The sequence below is a fragment of the Sciurus vulgaris genome, assembly GCF_902686455.1.
Source record: "Sciurus vulgaris genome assembly, chromosome: 8".
NCBI classification, from domain to species: domain Eukaryota; kingdom Metazoa; phylum Chordata; class Mammalia; order Rodentia; family Sciuridae; genus Sciurus; species Sciurus vulgaris.
In genome coordinates this window covers 138,066,860-138,088,238 of record NC_136468.1, presented here as the reverse complement: position 1 = coordinate 138,088,238, position 21,379 = coordinate 138,066,860, and the positions used below count along the sequence as shown (strand labels likewise).

The 21,379-nt window shown below is 43.2% G+C and overlaps 1 protein-coding gene across 1 annotated transcript; it reads right to left on the bottom strand.

Annotated features, from left to right (window-relative positions):
• Positions 1-435: 435 nt before the first annotated feature.
• PLA2G1B (phospholipase A2 group IB) lies at positions 436-8,480 on the bottom strand. Its single transcript, XM_079151613.1, has 4 exons — positions 8,371-8,480; positions 6,752-6,911; positions 5,606-5,733; positions 436-622 (listed from the first exon to the last, which is right to left on the bottom strand). The coding sequence occupies exons 1-4, from the start codon at positions 8,402-8,404 to the stop codon at positions 504-506; spliced, it is 441 nt and encodes a 146-aa protein (XP_079007739.1). The 5' UTR covers positions 8,405-8,480; the 3' UTR covers positions 436-503.
• Between the last annotated feature and the right edge of the window lie 12,899 nt (positions 8,481-21,379).

Below are 21,379 nucleotides of genomic sequence, written 5' to 3'. Positions count from 1 at the left end.
ATGCTTATGTTTCAGAGTGCTTGTGAGACTGGGATTGTGGCTCCGTGGTAGAGCACCCTAGCATGTGTGAGGCACTGGGTTCGATTCTCAGCACCACATATAAATAAACAAATTAAATAAAGGTCCATCAATAACTAAAAAGACATTTAAAAAGTGCTTCCTTCCTAGAAACGTCCTTCTAATTCAACTTCCATTTCCAAGGATAGAAGGAATGACGTTCCCAAAAGATCTAGTTATGAGCCCAGTGCAGTGGCACACAACTATCTAGAGACTCTGGAGGCTGAGGAAGGAGGATCACAAACTCTAGGCCAGCCTGGGAAACTTAGGGAGGACCTCAGTGCCCCTGGGTTTGATCTCCAGTACCACACATGAAAAAAAAAAAATCTATGTTCAGCCAACTGAGAATAAAATGATACCCAAACGAGATCTTTCCAACAATATGCTTTATTAGAGGGCACAGTGTAAGGTGAAGGCAACGAGGCAGATAGGGGAGACACTAGGTTCTAACAGTATTTCTCAGTATCCAGGTTCTTGTGCTCCTTGTTGTATGGAGCCTTGGAAAAGCAGATGGCAGCTTCGCGGTCGCAGTTACAGATGAAAGCTTCACACTCTCTGTTTTTGCCTGGAGACAGATAAGAGGAAAGGGTTGAGTAAGGCAGACCCTCCTTTTCACAATCCAAGAGCAGAAAGAATTAACTGGAATAAGCTGGGGGCCAACCCCTGGGTGAAGATTTAGGATTGAGAGATAAAGCAAATAAAAAACGGATCAATCCCAATGTCCAGCACCCTTTGACTTCCAGATAAACAAGGAATATAATCGTTGGGACATGCTTATACTAAAAATTCATTTGATGTTTATCTGAAAGTCTGTGACAGCAGTCTTTTGGAAAGTCCTGACTATTTCATACCTTACAGGAACTCACTAATTTTAAAACCTGTGTAGTTACAGATCTCTGATAACATAGGCAAGCAGTGATAAGCACCATGGAAAACACTAAAACATATACTTAAGGTAGTAAACTATTGTACATTTCAATTTAGTGAAATTTGGCAATCCAATTTCTCTACCTTAAAGTACTTATTTCTAAAATTACAGAATGGCCTCAAGTGGAATATTAAACAAACATTTAGAAAAATTAGGTATGTTTACATGTGAAAATGTTTCCCAGATTTTTTTTTTTTTTTTTTTTTTATGGTGGGGCACTGGGGATTGAACCCAGGGTCACTCTACTACTGAGCTGCATCCCCAACCCTTTTTATTTTTTATTTTGAGACAGGGTCTGGATAAGTTTTCCAGGCTGGCCTTGAACGCAATCCTCCTGGCTGAGTATTACAGGCATACACTACTCTACCTATTCTAGATTTTTATTAAAGAAAAAAGCTAGGATATGCCTGAAAGTTCTGGAGGGATATATATCTAAATGGCTGTCTTAGGGTAACAGAATTTTAGGAATCTTCCACTTCACATGATAAATATTTCTGTAGAGTGTGAAGTTGCATTACTTTGGGCTTGTTTTTAGAACCAAAAGAAACAATAAAGATAACATTTGGAGCTGGGACTGTAGCTCAGTGGTAGAGGATATGCTTATCATGCATGAGGCCCTGGGTTGATTCCCAGCACCACCAAAAATATATATACATATGTATTTAAAATATGTATGTATTTAAAATACATTCAGAGCTGGGCATGATGGCACACACCTGTAATACCAGCCACTCAGGAGGATCACAAGTTCAAGGCCAGCCTGGGCAAACTGGCAAGACTCTGTCTCAAAATAATAAGGGCTGGCCAAGCTGGGTGCTGTGGTACATGCCTGTAATCCCAGCAGCTTGGGAGGCTGAGGCAGGAGGATTCCAAGTTCAAAGCCAGCCTCAGCAAAAGTGAGGTGCTAAGCAACTCAGGGAGACCCTGTCTCTAAAAAAAAAAAAAAATAAAAAATAAAAAAAATAAAAATAGGTAGGGCTGGGATGTGGCTGGCTCAGTAGCTGAGTGCCTCGGATTTCAATCCCCATTTCCCCTCCCCTGTTCCAAAAAAGAGGTGGGGCTGGCCAGGCCCAGTGGCTCATGCCTCTAATCTCAGCGACTCAGGAGGCTGAGGCAGGAGGATTACAAATTCAAGGCCAGCTTCAGCAATTCAGTGAGACCCTCAGCAACTTAATGAGACCCTGTCTCAAAATAAAAAAAGAAAAAAAGACTGGGGATGTAGCTCAGTGGTAGAGTGCCTGTGAGTTCAATTCACAGTACCCCACCAAAAAATGCATTGAAACTTTAATATCTATGATTTATGTATAGCAATAATCTTATTCAAGTTTTGTTTCCCTCTGATTCTTTTTTTTAAACAATCACAAATATTTCTCTTACCAGTAAATTTCCATTAAAGTATAAATTAGCATGCAAATTACAAAGTATTCACAGTGAGGTAATTCTGTAGTGAGCTGTTACTGTGAGCAAACACCTTCAAATGCAGGCTACTTGGCCTGATTAGTGGAGAGGAGTCACCTGCATTAAAAATAAATTTGTGTGTGTATTCCCCTGGGGAGAGGATCCATAACTTTCATCAAATTTCTGAGTCACACAAAGGAGTCCTCAATGATCAAGCCACAGTGCAAAAATATATTTTTATGTTTTTGCTGTGGTTATTTTGTTTCATTTTGTTTTTGGTGCTGGGAATGGAAAGCAGGGCCTTGCACTTGCTAAGCATGCACTCTACCATTGAGTTATATCCCCAGCCCTGTAGTGCAGAATACAATTTCCCATATATTTGGCTTTCTAAAGGGGAATACAACCTAAATACCTGTTACCAAGCAGATGAATAAGCAAATTAAGATGTTATACAGGGTTGGGGTTGTGGCTCAGTGGTACAGCGCTTGCCTGGCATGTGTGAGGCACTAGGTTTGATCCTCAGCAACACATATAAATAAATAAAGGTATTGTGTCAGGCTGGGGTTGTAGCTCAGTGGTACAGTGCTTGCCTCACATGTGTGGGGCACTGGGTTCGATCCTCAGCACCACATAAAAAATAAAGGTATTGTGTCCATCTAAAACTTAAAAAAAAATTTAAAAAGGTATTTTGTGTCCACCAGCCACTGAAAAAAATTTTTTAAAAGATGTTATACATCCAGGTGTGGTGGCATACACCTGTGACTTGGGAGGCTGGAGCAGGAGGATTAAAAACTGGAGGCCAGCCTAAGCAATTTAGCAAGAACCTAAGCAACTTAGTGGGAACCTCTCTCAAAATAAAAATAAAAAGGGCTGGGGATATACCTGGTTTAATCCCTGGTAAGAAAAAAAAAAAAAAAGAAAGAAAGGTAGGTTATACTGAAATTAGAATAATAACAATACCTATGAGGCATTGTTTTTTGTTGTTGTTTCTTTTTGTTTGTTTTTTGTTTTTGTTTTTGTTTTTGTTTCTGTACCAGGGATTGAACCCAGGGGCACTTAACCACTGAGCCACATCCCCAACCCTTTCTAAAAAGACTATTTAGAAACAGTCGCACCAAGTTGCTTAGGGCCTTGCTAAGTGTCTGGAGTGGTGATCTGAATCAACGGGAGCTGGGTGCTTGCACTGGGAACTTCCTGTACAAAGTTGTAGGTCCAGACTGCCTTGGTGCGATGGTGACTCCCTCCTTAAAGGAGGTTCTGTGCTAGGCACAGGGATATCGGTCTTGACCCTGAGGTTCAGACGCCAGCTGCCATGGGTTCATAATTATAATTATAATTGAGCTCTAGTCTTTGACCTTCAATTCTGCATGCTTTGAAGAAACTTTTTCACAGAAAATCTTTTTGATAATAAAACCTATATAATAAACGTGCTGAGCTAGTTCTGGGTCATTGTTCCTCCATCACAGGGTAAGGTCCCACCTAGCCCGAGATTTTCTCTATGTCTTTGTATGTCTTTTCTCGGTCCCCCGTCTCCCCTCGCTAGTTTCTAAATTAACAGCCACAGCAGGCAGGTCTCAGCAGCTAAGTTGCTGAGGCTGGCTTTGAACTTGGTAATCCTCCTGCCTCAGCCTCCCGAGCCACTGGGATTCAAACTTGCACCACCTCACTCAGCCTATTAGGCATTGTTACTGAAAATCGTCTTTAACATGGTGTAATGTGAGACAAGGCAGAATGTCAGATTGTATCTAGGCTATGCATTCATCAAATATTTACTGAGCACTTGCTTGTATGCCCAGCCCTGTTCTAGACTCTGGGGATATATTAATAAAAAAATAAAACAATCCCTGTGCTTATGGACAGAGAAAAAAAGAAATAAGTTAAATATGTTAGATGGTGATTGATACTGTGGAGAAAATAAACCAGAGTATTAAAGAACATGGAGAAGGTAGACCTCACTGGGAAAGGATGTCGGAAGAAAGACCTCAAATAAGGAGCTATAGCAGGCAAATCGGTGGTAGGAAGTGTTTCAGGCAGAAGGAATGAAGGACTCCGAGTGGGTGCATGCCTACCCAGGATTAAAATGACAGGAACATTATTCTAAGGATAAGGACAAAAGGGAGCAGGGCAGCCCAAAACGGTTCACTTGTTAGGACTACGGGATTCTGGGTAATCTTTTTTCTTGGCACTTTTGGATTTGAATTATGCAATTATGGTAATTTCACTGCGTTTGTGCAGTTTTGAAAGGTGGGACCTGTCAATGAGGGCACAGTGGAGGTCGGCGAACACCTGCAGTGCTGGCCCAGCATCACAATGCTCTTCTCTCTTCTGTCTGCTCAGAAACGAGACCCACCTTCATGGCAGGGTGGTAGACCATTTGTCTAGCATGCTTAGGACCCTGCATTCCCGTTCCATTCCATCACAGAGAAAAAAAAATCTTGGGGAGGGACATGTCTCACTAGGGACACATTTCACATTTTGCCATGCCACTACGGCCACTTAGTGGCTAAGATGAGAATCTTTGAAATCAAATGAAACTCAGTTCAAATATCAACCTATGACATACCAAACTATACCATTCAGGGAAAATGACTGTCTTTGATCCCAGCTTTGAAAATGGGAAAAAATAAAACTTATCTTGTTTAGTTGCTTAACCCAGTACCTGGCATATAATAAAAACATAATAAATGATAGTTATTGACTCTTTTTCTCTTCCCCCAGTACTGGGGTTGGAACCAAAGCCTCACATATGGTAGGCAAGTGCTCTACTACCCGTTGCATCCCCCAATCCTTTTAATTTTATTTTGAGACAGGGTCTCGCTAAAGTGTCCAGGCTGGCTTTGAACTTAGGATCCTCCCCCTTTTAGCTTCCCTGGTAGCCAGGATTACAGGCATGTACCACTGCACCCAGCTTGATTCTTTTTATTAAAAAAAGGAAGCAGTATATCATAGTACTTAAGAGCAGAGGCTTTGGAGTCATAGAGTTGTGTTCAAAACCCAAACACCATGAATGAACTTGGACAGATGGCTTAGCTTTGAGCCTCAGTTTCCTCTCCTGTAAAATGGGGAAAATAAAAATATCTTAAAGGGTTGTTGTGAAGATTGAATGAGACATTGACCAACACCAAGAAAATGATCACTACATGGTGGCTATCATTGTTGTTACTTCCTCAAGGTCTACTTAGGGTCTACTGGAATTCATGGGTCAAGGTTGGGCAAACTTACTGCTGCAGGTGACCTCAGTGCCAGAGCAGGTGTATGAGTAGGTGTTGGTGTAGGGGTTGTCCACGAGGTTTTTACAGCTGGGCAACCTAATTGCCTGGTTGTAGCAGTGGTCATGTGTCTGACAGCACCTGGAGAGGGAAGAGAACAGTTGAGGAGCAAGGACCCCATGACAGGTCAGCCCTCACCTGCTCTCAGGCACAGGTGGGGTGTCTACCGGAGAAATGGTCCTATGGCTTGAAAAATTGTAAGCTCTCTTGTCATATATTTATCACTTTTTTTTTTTTTTTGGTACCAGGGATTGAATCCAGAGTTACTTAGCCACTGAGCCACATCCCCAGCTCTTTTTTAATATTTTATTTTATTTTTTAATTTATTCTTATTATAAACAAATGGGATACATGATATTTAGAGACAGGGTCTCCATAAGTTGCTTAGGGCCTCACTAAATTGCTGAGGATGGCTCTGAACTAGCGATCCTCCTGCCTCAACCTACCAAGCTTCTGAGATTACGGGCGTGCGCCACTGCACCCAGCACATATATCTATTGAAAATGATTTTAATATCGTTGTAAGAATACAGTAAAATTATATGTTCTGATGATGCTATGACACTTTTTTTTTTTTTTAAACCCAAGGTCGATGCCTAGATTGTGGTTGATGGTTTGCTTTGCCATTTTCTGCCACTAGAGGGGAGCATCGCATCGCCAACTGTTCTACATCAGCTATTCGGCAATTTTTTTTTTTTTTTTTTGGTATCAGGGGTCGAACCTAGGGGAACTTGACCCCTGAGCCACACAGCCCTAGTCCTTTTTACTTTTTATTTTTATTTTGATACAGGGTCTAATTTGCTCAGGGCTCTCGCCAAATTTTTGAGGCTGGCTTTGAACTTGCGATCCTCCTGCCTCAGCCTCCCGAGCCGCTGGGATTACAGGTGTGCGCTGCCACATTTGGCTTCTGCTTTCCATTTCTAACAGGGTTCACTGAATACAGGGCACTCTTGGACTATGCTTCTTTATATAAGAAGCGGAAACATGTTGTCCTTAGCTCACAGGCACGTCCCCCTTTGGTGCTTCATGAGATCCTTGGCTTGTGCCCTTTCCCCGCCCCAACACAGACTCTCCAGCCTCCCTCTAGATGGATCACTCACCTGTCCAATTCATCCACAGGGGTGCCTGAGCCACCCAAGCCACAGTAGCAGCCATAGTGGTTGTAGTCCTTCAAGGGGTCGCTCCCGGGGATTGTGCACTTGATGATATTGCGGAACTGCCACACAGCCCGAGGGCCGATGATGTGCTCAGTACCGCCCACTGCGAGAAAACCGAGTTCAAACCGGTCCTGGTGGGCTCTGCCAGCACCTCCAGAGGCCCACTGCCTGCCTGCTCTCTGCACCTTGACCCCTGCCGGCTGCCTCCTCAGAAGAGCGCTGAACCCAGGAACTTAATAAAGTGAATGGGGATTGATTTTTTTTTTTTTGGTCCTGGGGATTGAATCCAAGCTTAACGCTTAACCACCAGCTACATCCCCCCAGCCCTTAAATGGGGATTTTTTTTTTTCCAATGAAAAATTTTTTTAAAAAAACTTTGTATTGAAATGAAATCCACATAACATAAAATTGACCATTTTAATCACTTAAAAATCTCTTAAGATCACTTATCAATCTCAGATTGATTATTTTTTTCTTTTGGTACTGGGGATTGGACCCAGGGCCTCACACTTGCTAGGCAAGCACTCTACTACCAAACTACTTTTTTTTTGTTGTTTTTGTTTTGAGACAGGGTCTCACTAGATTGCCCAGGCTAGCCTTGAATTTGCAATCCTCCTGCTTCAGCCCCACAAGTCGCTGGGCTTACTGGTATGCACCACCATGCCTGGCCAAGGTACTATTTAACCAGCCACCACTATTTTCTTATTGCCCCATGATTTGACCCTCTTTTTCTCAATCTTCTGGGCACATTGGGACCACTCACTGTGCTTAAACCCAGGGCCAAGGACAGGATGGTAGCTGGTTGCTCTTTGTGAATGGCATCCAGGAGCAGAGGCCTAGAGCCTATTCTGGCAACAGTGACCTGACTGCCCCCTGGCTCTCCTGCTTTCTCTCTCCTCCCCTCTCTCCCTCTCTTTGATCCAGCCAACTCTACTCTGCAGAAGCCAGGCCTGCACAGAATCGCTGCTTGGTGCATGTATGCCCATGCGCGCTCGTGTGTGTGTGTGTGTGTGTGTGTGTGTGTGTGCGCGCTTGCACTCCTGGAGTGGGAACGTGGCTCATTCATCTCTGAGTTGCTGGTCTCAACCCAGAGCTTGATTCCTTGGAAGGCTCCATTAATGCTGAATGAATCATTGAACAATGGATGAATTAGGTGAGATTCAAACTCTGAGTTTAACTCACTGTGTCTGATCCAGTACAAGGTGCCAGCCATGTGGGTGGGACAGAAACAAGTGATTTAATCAACAAGATGAGAATTGCGGGCACAGTACCTTCTGGGAGGTCACCATGTCAAGGCAATATAGCAGAGAGAAAGAAAGGGGGCTGTCATAGCTTGGGTAGACAGGCAAGGGAGAACTTTCTAGAAGGGGTCATGTGAGTTCAGATCTGGAGGCCAAAAGGGAGATTTGAGAGAGGAGGAGGGAACCCCAACCCAGGAGATCTTCAGTCCCACAGGGAGGTTCACATGGAGCCTCTAGGTGTGGCTAGCCCTGTCTGCCATGACCTGAGTCCCCCATTCATGAGGAATATCTAGCACACACAGAGGGGAAAGGTATGCTTACCTGTGAGCAGAGCAGCCAGCAAGAGGAATTTCATCTTGAGTACGAAAAAGGCTAAAGAGACCAGTGGCCTCCCTCCTTATATTCAGGGGCCCCACACCCCCAAGATAAGGCTGTTTGTTTTGCTCTCAGCCAATTTGGGTTGGCCTTGAGTCTATTGGGGGAACAGCCCTGATGAGTTTGCCTGCAAGGGATCAATGGAAACAATGTTACAAATTCGTGGTTGGCACTTTTTAACTAAAGAGATGATTTCTGGCTTTTTGTAGATCTTGCAACCCTGACTCTCACCCCCTGGTACTCAGCCAGCTCCGTGTGGGAGGGATGGAAGCCATCAGTCCTGTAGTACGACTGGGAAAAAGGGGACAGGAAGGAAATGATGCTTGCCAAGTGCCAGTGCCGGACTGTGGGTGTCACTGAATAGTTCCAACAATCATTCACTTTGCAGATGAAGCAGCTAGTTTAGAGGGGTGAAGTAACTTGCCTAAAGTTACACAGCTAGCAAATGGCAGAGCAGGGGCCCGAGCTTAGGTCTGTCTGATGCTAAAGCCCAGGTCCCCTCTCCCCTCCCCATACCAAAACCACTTTCTTTCCCTACTTGCCAGTTTGGGTTTCAGAAATCCAGGGCTGTGGGGTTTCAAGGGCTTGGATGTGACTTGTAAAATAGAAAAGAGTTTTGGAACTGTCATATCAAATATTTACATATCACCTTTTTGGTGAATTTTACTTAACATTAAACCACTTTTGGTATACAATTTAGTGACATCTAGAACATTCATAGTGTTGTGTAACTACCACCTCTGTTTAGTTTCAGAACATTTTTGCCACCCTGAGGAAGCTTTGTGTGTGTGTGTGATAAATGGAAATTGAACCCAGGGGTGCTCTATCACTGAGCTATATCCCCTGCTCTTTAAAAAAATTTTTTACTTTGCACACACCTGTAATCCCAGCGGCTGAGGAGGCTGAGGCAGGAGGATCACATGTTCAAAGTCAGCCTCAGCAATTTATCAAGGCTCTAACCAACCGAGCAGGACTATGTCTCTCAATAAAAAATAAGGGGTGGGGATGTGGCTCAGTGGTTAAGTGCACCTGGGTTCAGTATCTGGTGCCTCCCCCCAGTTTTTGTTTTTGTTTTTTTGTTTTTTTTTAATTTTCAGATAGGGTCTTGCTTGGTTGCTCAGGTTGACTTTGAACTTGGAATCCTCCTAACTCAGCCTCCTGAGCCTTATTCAGCCCAAGAAGAAAACTTGTAGCCATAGGCAGTCACAGTACCATATCCCTTGACCACTGCTAATCTGCTGACTCTACAGCTTAACCTATTCTAGATATTTTTCATATAGATTGAGTATCCTTAATTTGAAAATATGAAATGCTCCAAAATCCAAAACATGAGGTCACAAGTGGAAAATTCCATACCTGACTTCATTTGATAGGTTGTTGTCAAAATACAAGCACACTAAAGTATTGTGTAAGGTTAATTTCTTGCTATGTGTATGAGGCAAAAATAAAATATTGATTAGACTTAGATCGCATCATCAAGATAGTTCATTATGCATATGCAAGTATTCCAAAATCCAGCAAAATCTGTAATCCAAATCCCAAGCATTTTGCATTTTTGGTTTGGTACCAGGGACTGAACTCAGGGGTGCTAACCACTGAGCAACACCCCCAGCCCTTTTTTATTTTTTGTTGAGATAGGGTCTCACTAAGTTACTGAGGGTCTCCCTAAGTTGCTCAGGCTAGCCTCAAACTTGTAGTCCTCCTGCCTCTGTCTCCCGAGCTGCTGGGATTATAGGACTGTGCCATTGTGCCCAGCTCCCAAGTATTTTGGATAAGGGATATTGAAACACATAAAATGCAATATTTATAAATTTTTATAATTTATTTGGTGCTTTTTGTTAAGTTCTTTATATTATACATATATGTTTAGTTATAGATGGACACAATACCTTTATTTTATTCATTTATTTTTATGTGGTGCTGAGAATTGAACCCAGTGCCTCACACATGCCAGGCAAGCCCTCTACCACTGAGCCACAACCTCAGCCCTCCTGCTGAATGCTTATGTGATCTCTACAACAACTCTGTGGGGTAGAAAATGGCCTTGTTATTTTAATTTAATCTATCATCGACTCTGTTTTTGTTTTTTTTTTTGTTTTTTTTGTAGTACTAAGGATTGAACCCAGGACCTTGAACATCCTAAGGCAAATCCTCTACCACTGAACTACATCCACAGCTGACCTTGAACTTTCAAATTCTCCTACCTCAGCCTCCTGAGAAGCTGAGATTATAGGCATATGCCACTGAACCCAGCCAAATGGCCTTTTTCTATTCCAGAATAGCATATTACATTTAGTTCTCATGTCTCCTTGGGCTCCCTTGGCTGGGACAGTGTCTCAGACTTCCCTTATTAATGACCTTGATAATTCTGAAGAGTTTTGGTGTATTGTAGGTTGAAGCCCTACTGGAATTAGTCTGATGTTTTTCTCATAATTGGAGTTATGGGTCTGGGGGAGGAAGACCGAGGAGGTAAAGTATCTTTTTTCAAGTACATGGCCATGTTTCATCTAATTTCTTTTTTCTGGCATGCATCTTGGCCACCTTCCAGATAAGGAAACTGAGATTCAGCATGGAGAACAGATGGAAATGGCCATGCGTGGGCTTGAACCTGTATCTGCCTCTTCCCTCCATCATCTCCCTCCATTCCAGACAGGGCTGTGTTGTGTGTGTGAATCTGTGTAGAATCCATTTGCCCGTTCTAACCTGGTGACCTCTGCCCGGGCCGGATTCCAGCTCGTTGTATGGTTCCCTCGAGGATCTACATCAGGGTCATGGGAGGAGAGATAGAGGCCAGCACTGTCACCCATACCTGTAGTCCCTACTACTCCGGAGGCTGAGGCAGGAGAGAATCGTTGGAACCCACGAATTACAAGCCTGAGTTAACACAATGAAACTCTGTCTAACAGTTAAAGAAATTCATTGAAATTCAATAAGATTAAAAAAAAAAATCAGTTTCTCAATCTCTAGCCATGCTTCCAGTGCTCTGTGAGCTCCTGGCCCTAGTAACTGTGTAGTAGAATGTTTCTGTTATCCAGAAGATTCTATGACCTATTAATGCTATAGATGCTCACAGAACCTGTCCCTGTGCTGACCCAGGGGCTGGTGGGGCCTATAAGAGCCACTGGAGGGAGTTTGCTCAGGACCCCACTTCTGTCCAACTGACTCATTTTGCCTCTTTATCCCCAACTTGAGTGACAGCTGCCGTAGATGGCAAAACACTATGTCTCTCTTTGTATATTTGAACCCTGTGCCTCCCACATGCTAGGCAAGCACTCTACCACTGAGCCACAACCCCAGCCCACTGTGTCTCTCTTGTGTGGGTTCCTTGGGGGTGAGAACAAGACAGAGATAGGCACAGCTCCTGGATTTGGGTCTGGAGGATGCTAAGTGGTGATTAGGGTGGTTCCAGGAAGGAGCAGCTGGTGCTAGAGTCTTCTAAGGCTAGTTAATGACCATGAACTGAGAACTAACTCTACCAGGTTGCATGATAGGAACTGGCACAAACCTTTGACACAGGTTGGAAATGATGGCTCTGGGACTCGAGGTAGCTCCAACTACAAACCCTATTTTACAGAGAAGGTAGTGGAAGCTGAGAGAGGTTAAGTGACTGCCCCAATGTCACACAGCAGAATCAAGATGAAAGTCGGGTTCGGTGTGTGTGGTACCAGGACAGGGACTGCCAGAGGTGCCGCTGGAAGTCCCCCCCCCCCAAGGGTAGTCTGGACGAATTCTGAGGGGGGCGGGGAGAGATAGCTACAACACTCTCTCCCATCGAAAGAGGCATGCTAAACTGTGACAGCCGGATCTGGGTGGCGCCTACCACAGGGTAGCAGAAGAATGGACCTGGCAAGTCACCGCGTAGAATTCTCCAAACCCTTGCTCCCTTTGTTCCTTTACCTTCTGCTGGCCCGGATCCATGCACAGGTGTGTAAAGCACAGCCTCTCCCAGCCTGAGAAAAACAGTCCCCGGTGGAAAGAACAGCTCATGATAGCTTCTTGACTTTCTCAGGTGACGGCCTACCCACACTCCAGCAAGGTCACATCAGCTGGGCCTCTGGAGGATAAGGTCCCTGCTCCCAGGAAATGCTTAAAAACGGCTACTTTATTTGCCGAGTGCTTCTGTAGGTTTAGCATTGTAAGCACTGAGCTTTACATCATCTCTCAGCCTAGTACATCTTCTGGCATAATGCAGGTGTTGTCATTATTGTCATCATTTGACAGATGGGGAAGCAGGTTCAGAGAGGTTGAGTAATATGCTCAAAATCACACAGCTAGAAAGTGGTGGAGACAGGATTTGAATCTGTGTCTACCTGCTTCTTAGTCCAGGGCTTTCTTCAATGCTAATGACAACGATAACAGAAGCAGCAGCTAACATACCTTGAGTGCTATGCCAGGATGGATACTGAGAGCTTTACCCAGGCTAGGTTACGATCAAGTGCTCCTGCAGATGAATAAACGGAGACAGTACATCGAAGTATCTAAACCATTTTCCCACGCTCAAAGCCACCAGCCTCAGCATCTGGATGTTCAAGACAGCTTTCTAACTGCTCTCACAACATCTGCTCCCTACCTGTCCTATCCAGAAAGGGTGCGGAACACACGGGATGCAGTGTCAGTAGTTCCCAAACAAGTGATCCCTGGAATCCCCTGGGAAACAGGGACAGAGAAACGTAGATTCTTGGAGCACAAGGTGCAGGTTGAGGATTGGGCTCTGAAATCTGTGCTTTTTAATTTTTTATATTTATTTATTTTTCAGTGCGGAGGACTGAATGCAGGTCCTTGTGCATGCTAGGCAAGTGCTCTACCACTGAGCTACAACCCCAGCCCTCATAATATTAATTATGTCACATAAATTCATGTATGAATTAGGCACGGTGACACAAGACTATAGTTTCAGCTACTCAGGAGGCTGAGGTAGAAGGAGGGCCACTTGCGCCAAAGAGTTCAAGACCAGCCTGAGCAACGTAGTGAGACTTCATTTAAACACACACACCCCAAAAAAAACAGAAGGAAAGCAAAAACCAAAAAAAAAAAAAAAGAAACAAAAAGAAAAACACTAGTGTATGCTACATACTTTTTTTCTTTAATTTTTTTCATTGTGCACTTGTGAAAATTTCTAATATACAGGAGAGAGTAGTATAATGAACTTGTATAACCAAATTTGGCTTCAATTCTTATCACATTTCCCAGTCTTTTTTTTTTTGGGTGGTGCTGGGCTCCCTGTCTTTTTTACCTACACCCTAATTCTTCTTCTTTGTCTTATTTTTATTATTACTACTACTATTACTGCTACCACTACTGTTATTTGGTACTGAGGGTCACACCCCCAGTTGTTTTTCTTTTTCTTTTTTTCTTTTCTTTTCTTTTTTTTTTCTTGAGACAGGGTCTCACCAAATTGCTGAGGCTGGCCTCAATTGAACATGCAGACCTCCTGCCTGGGCCTTCCGAATTGCTGGGATTACAGGTGTGCACTACCACGCCTACCCATTAGCACTTCTTTTATACATTTCTAACTTATGAGGATCTTTTTATTGTGGTTAAAAAAAAAAAAAATTACCACTTTAGCTTTTTTTTTTTTTTTCTTGCAGCGCCAGGGATTGAACGCAGGGCCTTGTGCTTACAAGGCAAGCACTCCAGCAACTGATTTATGTCCCCAGCCCAGCTTAGCTAATTTTAAATGGATAGTTCAACAGTGTTAAATATATTCATATTGGTGAACCTTTTCATTTTGCACGTCTGAAACTCTGTACCCATTAAACAATTCCTTTTTCTTCAACTCAGCCCCTGGTAACTACAATTAAAATTTCTATTTCCATGATTTCAGGTGCTTTAAGAGCCCTTATCTGGGCCGGGGATATAGCTCAGTTGGTAGAGTGCTTGCCTTGCAAAGCACAAGGTCCTGAGTTCAACTCCCAGCACACACAAATAAAAGTCCCCATCTAAGTGGAATCACAGCATTTCATCCACAGGTTTATTTCATGTAACACAAAGTCTTGAAGCTTCACCCATGTTGTAGCATATGACAGAATTTCCTCCTACTCTACTAATGAGATGCATACCCAGCCCCTTTTCATTTTTATTTTGAGACAGTGTCTCACTAAGTTGCCCAGGCTGACCTGGAACTTGCAATATTCCAGTCTTAGCCTCTCAAGCCACTGAGATTACAGGCATCCTCCACCACATCTGGGGATTTCCTTCCTTTTTAAGGCTGAATAGTATTCTAATGTATGGATATATCACATTTTATTTATCCATTTACTCATCCATCAGTGAACTTTTGGGTTGTTTCTACTTTTGGCTCTTTCAAACAATGCTACTATTAACATTGGTGTCCAAAATACCTATTTGAATTTCAGTTTCCAATTTCTTTGGGTATACCCCCAGAAGGGAAATTGCTGGGTCCTTTGTTAATTCTATGATTAGCTTTTTTTTTTTTTTTTTTTTTGTACTGAGGATTGAACCCAGAGATGCTTAACCACTGAACCACATTCCCAGGCCCTTCTTTTGTGTGTATATTTTATTTAGAGACAGGGTCTTGCTAAACTGCCGAGGTTGGCTTTGAACTTGTGATCCTCCTGTGTCAGCCTCCCAAACTGTTGGGATTACAAGCATGTGCCACCTTGCCCTGCTTTGAGAAACTGCCAAAATGTTTTCTTTTTTTCTATTTCTTTTTGGTTACCAGGGATTGAATCCAAGGACACTTAACCTACTGAGCCACATTTCCAGCCCTTAAGATTTTTAAATTTTGAGACAGGATCTCACTAGGTTGCTTACAGCCTCACTAAATTGCTGGGGCTGGCTTTGAATTCACGAACCTCCTCCTTTGGCCTTCCCAGCCCCTGGGATTACAGGTGTGTGCCACAGTGCCCAACTGCCAAAATCTTTTCCATAGTGGCTACATCATTTTACATTGCCACCAGCAATGCACAAGGGTTCCAGAATTCATTGTCTTCCTCCCTCCCTCTCTTCCTTCCTTCCTTTACATGAAACAGTTATCTCTTGACTCTAAGCTCTGAGGCTGGTCAAGAAAGTGGAGATGGCTGGTTGTAGGGATGCATGCTTGCAATCCCAGCAAGTTGGGAGGCTGAGGCAGGAGGATTGCAAGTTCAAGGCCAGCCTCAACAATTTAGTGAGACCCTAAGCAACTTAGTGAGACCCTGTCTCAAAATAAAAAAAATTAAAAGGGCTGGGGGTATCATTCACTGATAAAGCCCTCTGGTTTGCCCCAGTAACCCCCCAAAAATGTACATAAACCAAATATACCCCAATTCACTCTTCCACATAGGATCAGGATAAGAAACTAATCCCATGATGTGACTCAAGACAGAAATCACAGGTCAAAGACTGAGGGGCATCAAATGAAAGCCCAGAGACTGTGATGAAGGTCATGGAGGCAATTTCCTGACTACTTCCAAATTTAAATTTCCTAAAGAATATGAGAAAAGTGAAATGTACTTATGAGCTCCAGCACACACCTATAATCTCAGCAACTCAGGAGGCTGAGGCAGGAGGATCCCAAGCTCAAGGCCATCGTGGGCAACTGGGCAACTTAGCAAGGCTTTGTCTCGAACTAAAATGAAAAGATTTGGGGGCAGGAGCCCAGTGGGAGGGTGCTCCTGGATTCAATTGCCAGTGCTGAAAAAATTTTTAAAAAGGCCCAAAATTTTTATCAGATGGGCCAGGGGGTTCCGGAGAAGCCAGGCCAGTGTATACAGAAGGAGAAAATGACTGAATGGGAACTGGGAGGATAGGGCCAGGACCTATGGGCCAGCTAAGTAAAGATAGGCAGTTAATACCAAGTTGGCAATGCCAAGTGCTTTGGGCAGTGAGGTTCAGGCCAGGTGCTCAAGTCCAGGAATGCATGGGCTTCCGGATGGGGGCTGCAGGGCCGGGCAAGGGTGGAGGACCAGGTAAGTAAGTCCAGTAGACACAGATAGGGCAAAAGACCAATGGGGTGAGGCCAGGTGGTAAGGTCAAGAAGATAAGGCCAAATACTGAGGCCACCTCAGTAAATCCAGATGGTTAACACCAGGCTGGTCAGGCCAAGAGTTTAAGGCCAGGAGGGAAAGGCCACGTAAGTGTTGGCATGGGGGTGTGGGCAGCAGAGCTGGGCAGGGTGTACAATAATGGAAATATGGCCAGGGGTCTGTCTGAAGAAATGGCCAGGTGGGCCAGGCAAGAGGTAGTTAAGGGCAGGGGGAAAAGACCAGGATGCTAACACTGGTTATTATAAGGGTGGGTGATTCAAAATGATTTCCTAAGGGCCTCTTTTTGAGGCAATGAGACAGGAAAGTAAAGTAAAGGGGGTAAGGGCTCAGGATCAGGCCTGGGGCTGAGGATAGCCCATACTGTCGGGGAAGAAGGCCAGTGGGGAAAAGCTAGGAGGAATGGCCAGGTGAGCAAAGTTCATGGGCAAGGCCACCATGGGACACTTAAGCCCTAGAGCTCAAGACCAGGGTGTGAAGGGCAGCTAAGTAAAATATAAGTGGTCAGCACCAATTGGTGAAACTGTGCCAAGGGTAAAACACTCAAGTCAGGTGGGCAAAGCCAGGTAGATAAAGGTGTAAGGATGTGGTGGGAGGTGGAAGTGTGGACAGAACCCAGGGTGGAGGAAGTAGAAACTCTAGGGAGAGTCGGGATCATGGCGCGGTTGACCCATTAAAAAAAGCAGGTTAGCACTGGGAGGGTGGGTCGAGGATTAGAGGCCGGCTCAGTGGAGATAGGTGGCCCACACCAAGTCGGTGTGGCGGTTTGGGATGAAGGGATTAATAAGGCCAGGGTTGTTTGGGCAGGGGACTCGGGCACAGGTGGGGTGCCCGGAGAATAAGGAGAGGAAGTCCAGCCAGTACAAAAGTGCCTGCGGGGAGGGGCCAGGAGCTTAAGGCCCCTTAAATAAAGATAGGCCAGTTAAATAAAGATAGTGGTAAGGGCCAGTTAAGCCGGGTGTTGACCGCCTGGAGGCCAAAGCCAGTGGGCAAAGCCAGGTGGGGTTGTGTGTGGGGATGTGGTTGGGGACAGAAATATGGTTAGGCGATAGGGCCAGGGGAGTAGTGCTTTTGGATAAAGCCGTGAACAATGGCTTGGTGATAAGGCAAACTGGCTTAGGCCAAGAATTAAGGCCAGCCAGGAAAGATGAGGACTCAGACCAGACGAAATAGGTGGTAAAGCGCCGGCGTCATGGGCGTAGGACGAGGACCAGGTACACTAGGCCAGGGGTGTTCGGGCACAGGGCTGGGTCTGGGCATTAAAATAACTTTATATATATACACACACACACACACATATAATTATATATATATAATTATATAATGTATATATATACATTTATATATATATATATTTTTTTTTTAGTTGTTGATGGATCTTTATTTTATTTGTTTGTATGCAGTGCTGAGAATCAAACCCAGGGCCTCAAGCATGCTAGGCAAGCGCTTTACCACTGAGCCACAACCCCAGCCCTTAAAATAACTTTTAACTTTTAATCCTCTCCATATAATTTAGTTGATCCTTCCTAACTTAGCACTCTGGCTAGTATATAAGTGACCACCACTACCTACTTCTTTTGAGGTATTTTTTCTTTTTTCTTTCTTTCTTTTTTTTTTTTTTTTTTTGGTGGTACTGAGGGTTGAACCCAGAGGCACTTTATCACTGAGTCACATTCCCAGGCCTTATTAATTTTTAAAAATTTTATTTATTTATTTTGTATTTTATTTTATTTATTTTTGGTATTGGAGATTGAACTCAAGGGCATTTAACCTCTGAGCCACATCTCCAGCACTTTTTTTTTTTTTTAATTTTTAGTTGTATATTGATACAATACCTTTATTTTATGTGGTGCTAAGGAGCGAACCCAATGCACCATGTATGTGAGACAAGCGCTGTACCACTGTCCAGCCCTTTTTTAAACATTTTATTTAGAGACTTATTTGCTCAGGGCCTTGATAAGTTGCTGAGGCTGGCTTTGAACTTGTGATCCTCCTGCCTCAGCCTCCAGAGCTGCTGGGATTACAGGTGTGTGCCACTGTGTCTGGCTCCTTTTTTTTTTTTTTTTTTTTTTTTGAGACAGTGTTTCACTAAGTTTCTTAGGGCCTCCCCACGCTGCTGAGACTGGTCTTGAACTTGTGATCTCCTGCCTCAACCTTCTGAGTCACTGGGATTACAGGCGTTGACTACTGTGCCTGACTTTTTTCACATTTTTAATAGATGCATTATAGTTATATGTAATGGTGGGATTTATTGTTACATATTCATGTGTGCATGCAATATAACAATATAATTTGGCCAATATCACTCCCCAGTATTTCCTCCTTCCCCTCCCTCCTCCTTCCTCCTGACCCCTTTCCTAAATCCTACAGATCTCTCTTTGATTTTCAAGAGATTCCCTTTCTTTTCCTTTTTCCTTTCTAGCTTCCACATGAGAGAAAACATACAACCCATGACCTTCTGAGTTTGTCTTGTTTCCTTTAACATGATGGTCCCACGTTGTAACTATTTTCCTACAAAGGACATGATTTAATTTTTCTTTATGATTGAGTAAAACTCCGTTGTTTGTATATCCCACATTTTCTTTATCCGTTCATCCGTTGATGGACATCTAGGCTGGCTCCATAGTTTAACTATTGTGAATTATGCTGCTGTACACATGGATCTGCATCTATTGCTATAATATGCTGACTTTGATTCTTTAGGATAAACACCGAGCAGTGGTATGGCTGGGTCATGCGGTGGTTCCACGCCTTGTCTTTTGAGAAACCTCCATACTGATTTCCATAGTAGTTGTACTATTTTACAATCCCACCAACAGTATAAAAGTGTTCCCTTTCCTCCACATCCTCTCCAGCATTTATTATTGTTTGTATTCTTCATGACAGTCATTCTGAATGGAGTGAGATAAAATCTCAGTGTAGCCAGGCACAGTGGTGCACACCTGTAATCCCAGCAGCTTGGGAGGCTGAGGCAGGAGGATCTCAAGTTCAAAGCCAGCCTCAGCAACTTGGTGAGGCCCTAGGTAACTCAGGGAGACCCTGTCTCTAAATAAAATACAAAAAAGGGCTGCGGATGTGGCTCAATGGTTAAGCACCCTGGGTTCAATTCCTGGTACAAAAAAAAAAAAAATATATATATATATATATAGTGTAGTTTCGATTTGCATTTCCCTAATTGCTAATGATGTTGAACATTTTTTCATGTTTGTTGGCCATTTGTATTTATTTGAGAAATGGCTATTTAATTCACTTGCCCATTTATTAATTGGGTTAATTTTTGTGGTGTTTTTTGTGTTCTTTATATATTATATTCTAGATATTAATCCAGCCAGAAGAGAAGTTTGCAAAGATTTTCTCCCATTCTGAAGGTTCTCACTTCACATTTCTAATGGTTTCTTTTGCTGTGCAGAAGCTTTTTAATTTGTTGTCATCCCATTTATTAACTCTTGGCATTATTTCCTGAGCTTTAGGGGTTCTATTGAGAAAGTCATTGCCTAAACCAAGGTGTTGGAGTATGTACTCTGTTTTCTTCTAGGAGTTGTATGGTTTCTGGTCTAATTCTGAGGTCATTGATTCATTTTGAGTTGATTTTTGTGCAGGGCAAGAGAGAAGGGTCTAGTCTTGGTCTTATACACCTGGATAACCAGTTTCCCCAGCACCATTTGTTAGAAAGACTGTCTTTTCTCCAATGTTTTTGGCATCTTTGTAAAGGATCAGTTGACTGTATCCGTGTGGGTCTATCTCTGTGTCTTCTATTCTGTACTGTTGGTCCATGTGTCTATTTTAATACCAGTACCATGCAGTTTTGTTACTATAGCTCTGTAGGATAATTTGAAGTCAGGTCAATGTTGTGATACCTCCAGCATCGCTTTTTTTGGCTGAGAATTTCTTGGGCTATTCTGGGTCTTTTATTCTTCCAAATGAATTTTAGGAGTTTTTTCTAGTTCTGTGAAGAATGTCATTTGTATATTTATGGAAATTGCCTTCAATCTGTATAGTGCTTTTGGTAGTGTGGCCATTTTTAACGATATTAATTCTGCCTCTCTATGAACATGGGAGGTCTTTCCATTTTCTAAGGTCTTCAATTTCTTTCTTTAGTGTTCTAGTTTTCATTGTAGAGGTCTTTTACCTCCTTGGTTAGATTTATTCCTAGGTTTTTTTTTGTTTTGAGGCTGTTGTGAATAGGATTGTTTTTCTGATTACTTTCTTGGCAGATTCTTTGTTGGTATACAGGAAAGTTGATTTTTGAATGCTGATTTTTGTAACCTCCTACTTTGTTGAATTTATTAGCTCTAGTAGTTTTTTTTTGGCAGGGGGGATCAGAAATTGAACTCAGGGACCCTCAACCACTGAGCCACATCCCCAGCCCTATTTTGTATTTTAGAGATAGGATCTCACTGAGTTGCTTAGCACCTTTTGTTGAGGCTGGCTTTGAATTTGCAATCCTCCTGCCTCAGCCTCCCAAGCCACTGGGATTACAGGCAGGTGCTACCTGCCCAGCCTTCCTGTCCTATTTTTGTCCCTTTTATTTCCTTCTCCTTCCTAATTGCTCTGGCTAGAATTTCTAATATTATCTTAAATAGGAGTGGTGAGAGTGGACATCCTTGTCTTGTTCCAGACTTTAAAGGAAGTGCTTTCAGTTTTTCCCCACTTACTGTGGGTTTGACTTTGGGTTTTTCATATACAGCCTTTATGATGTTAAGGTAGTTTCCTTCCATCCATCCCTAGTTTCTTCAGTGTTTTTATCATGAATGGGTGTTGAATTTTGTTGAAGGTATTCTCTGTAGGGTTTTCACGTTTTTAATGAAGATGTCCACACTATGTAAAACTTGCATTAAATAAATGGGTACACTTTTCCTCTGTTAATATGTGAAAAGTCAGTTTAGTCCTTGGACCCATGAGGGACCCTAAGAGGATGGAATTCTGCCACCCTGTGCAGGAAAAATGAGGTATCCTGGGGCACTGTGACC

Coding starts and splice junctions, on each gene's coding strand:
- PLA2G1B (XM_079151613.1), bottom strand. CDS start 8,404: ATGAAATTCCTCTTGCTGGCTGCTCTGCTCACAG. Junction 6,912..8,370: donor GCTGGCTGCTCTGCTCACAG/GTAAGCATACCT, acceptor GTTTTCTCGCAG/TGGGCGGTACTGAGCACATC. Junction 623..5,605: donor CACTGAGGTCACCTGCAGCA/GTAAGTTTGCCC, acceptor ATCTGTCTCCAG/GCAAAAACAGAGAGTGTGAA.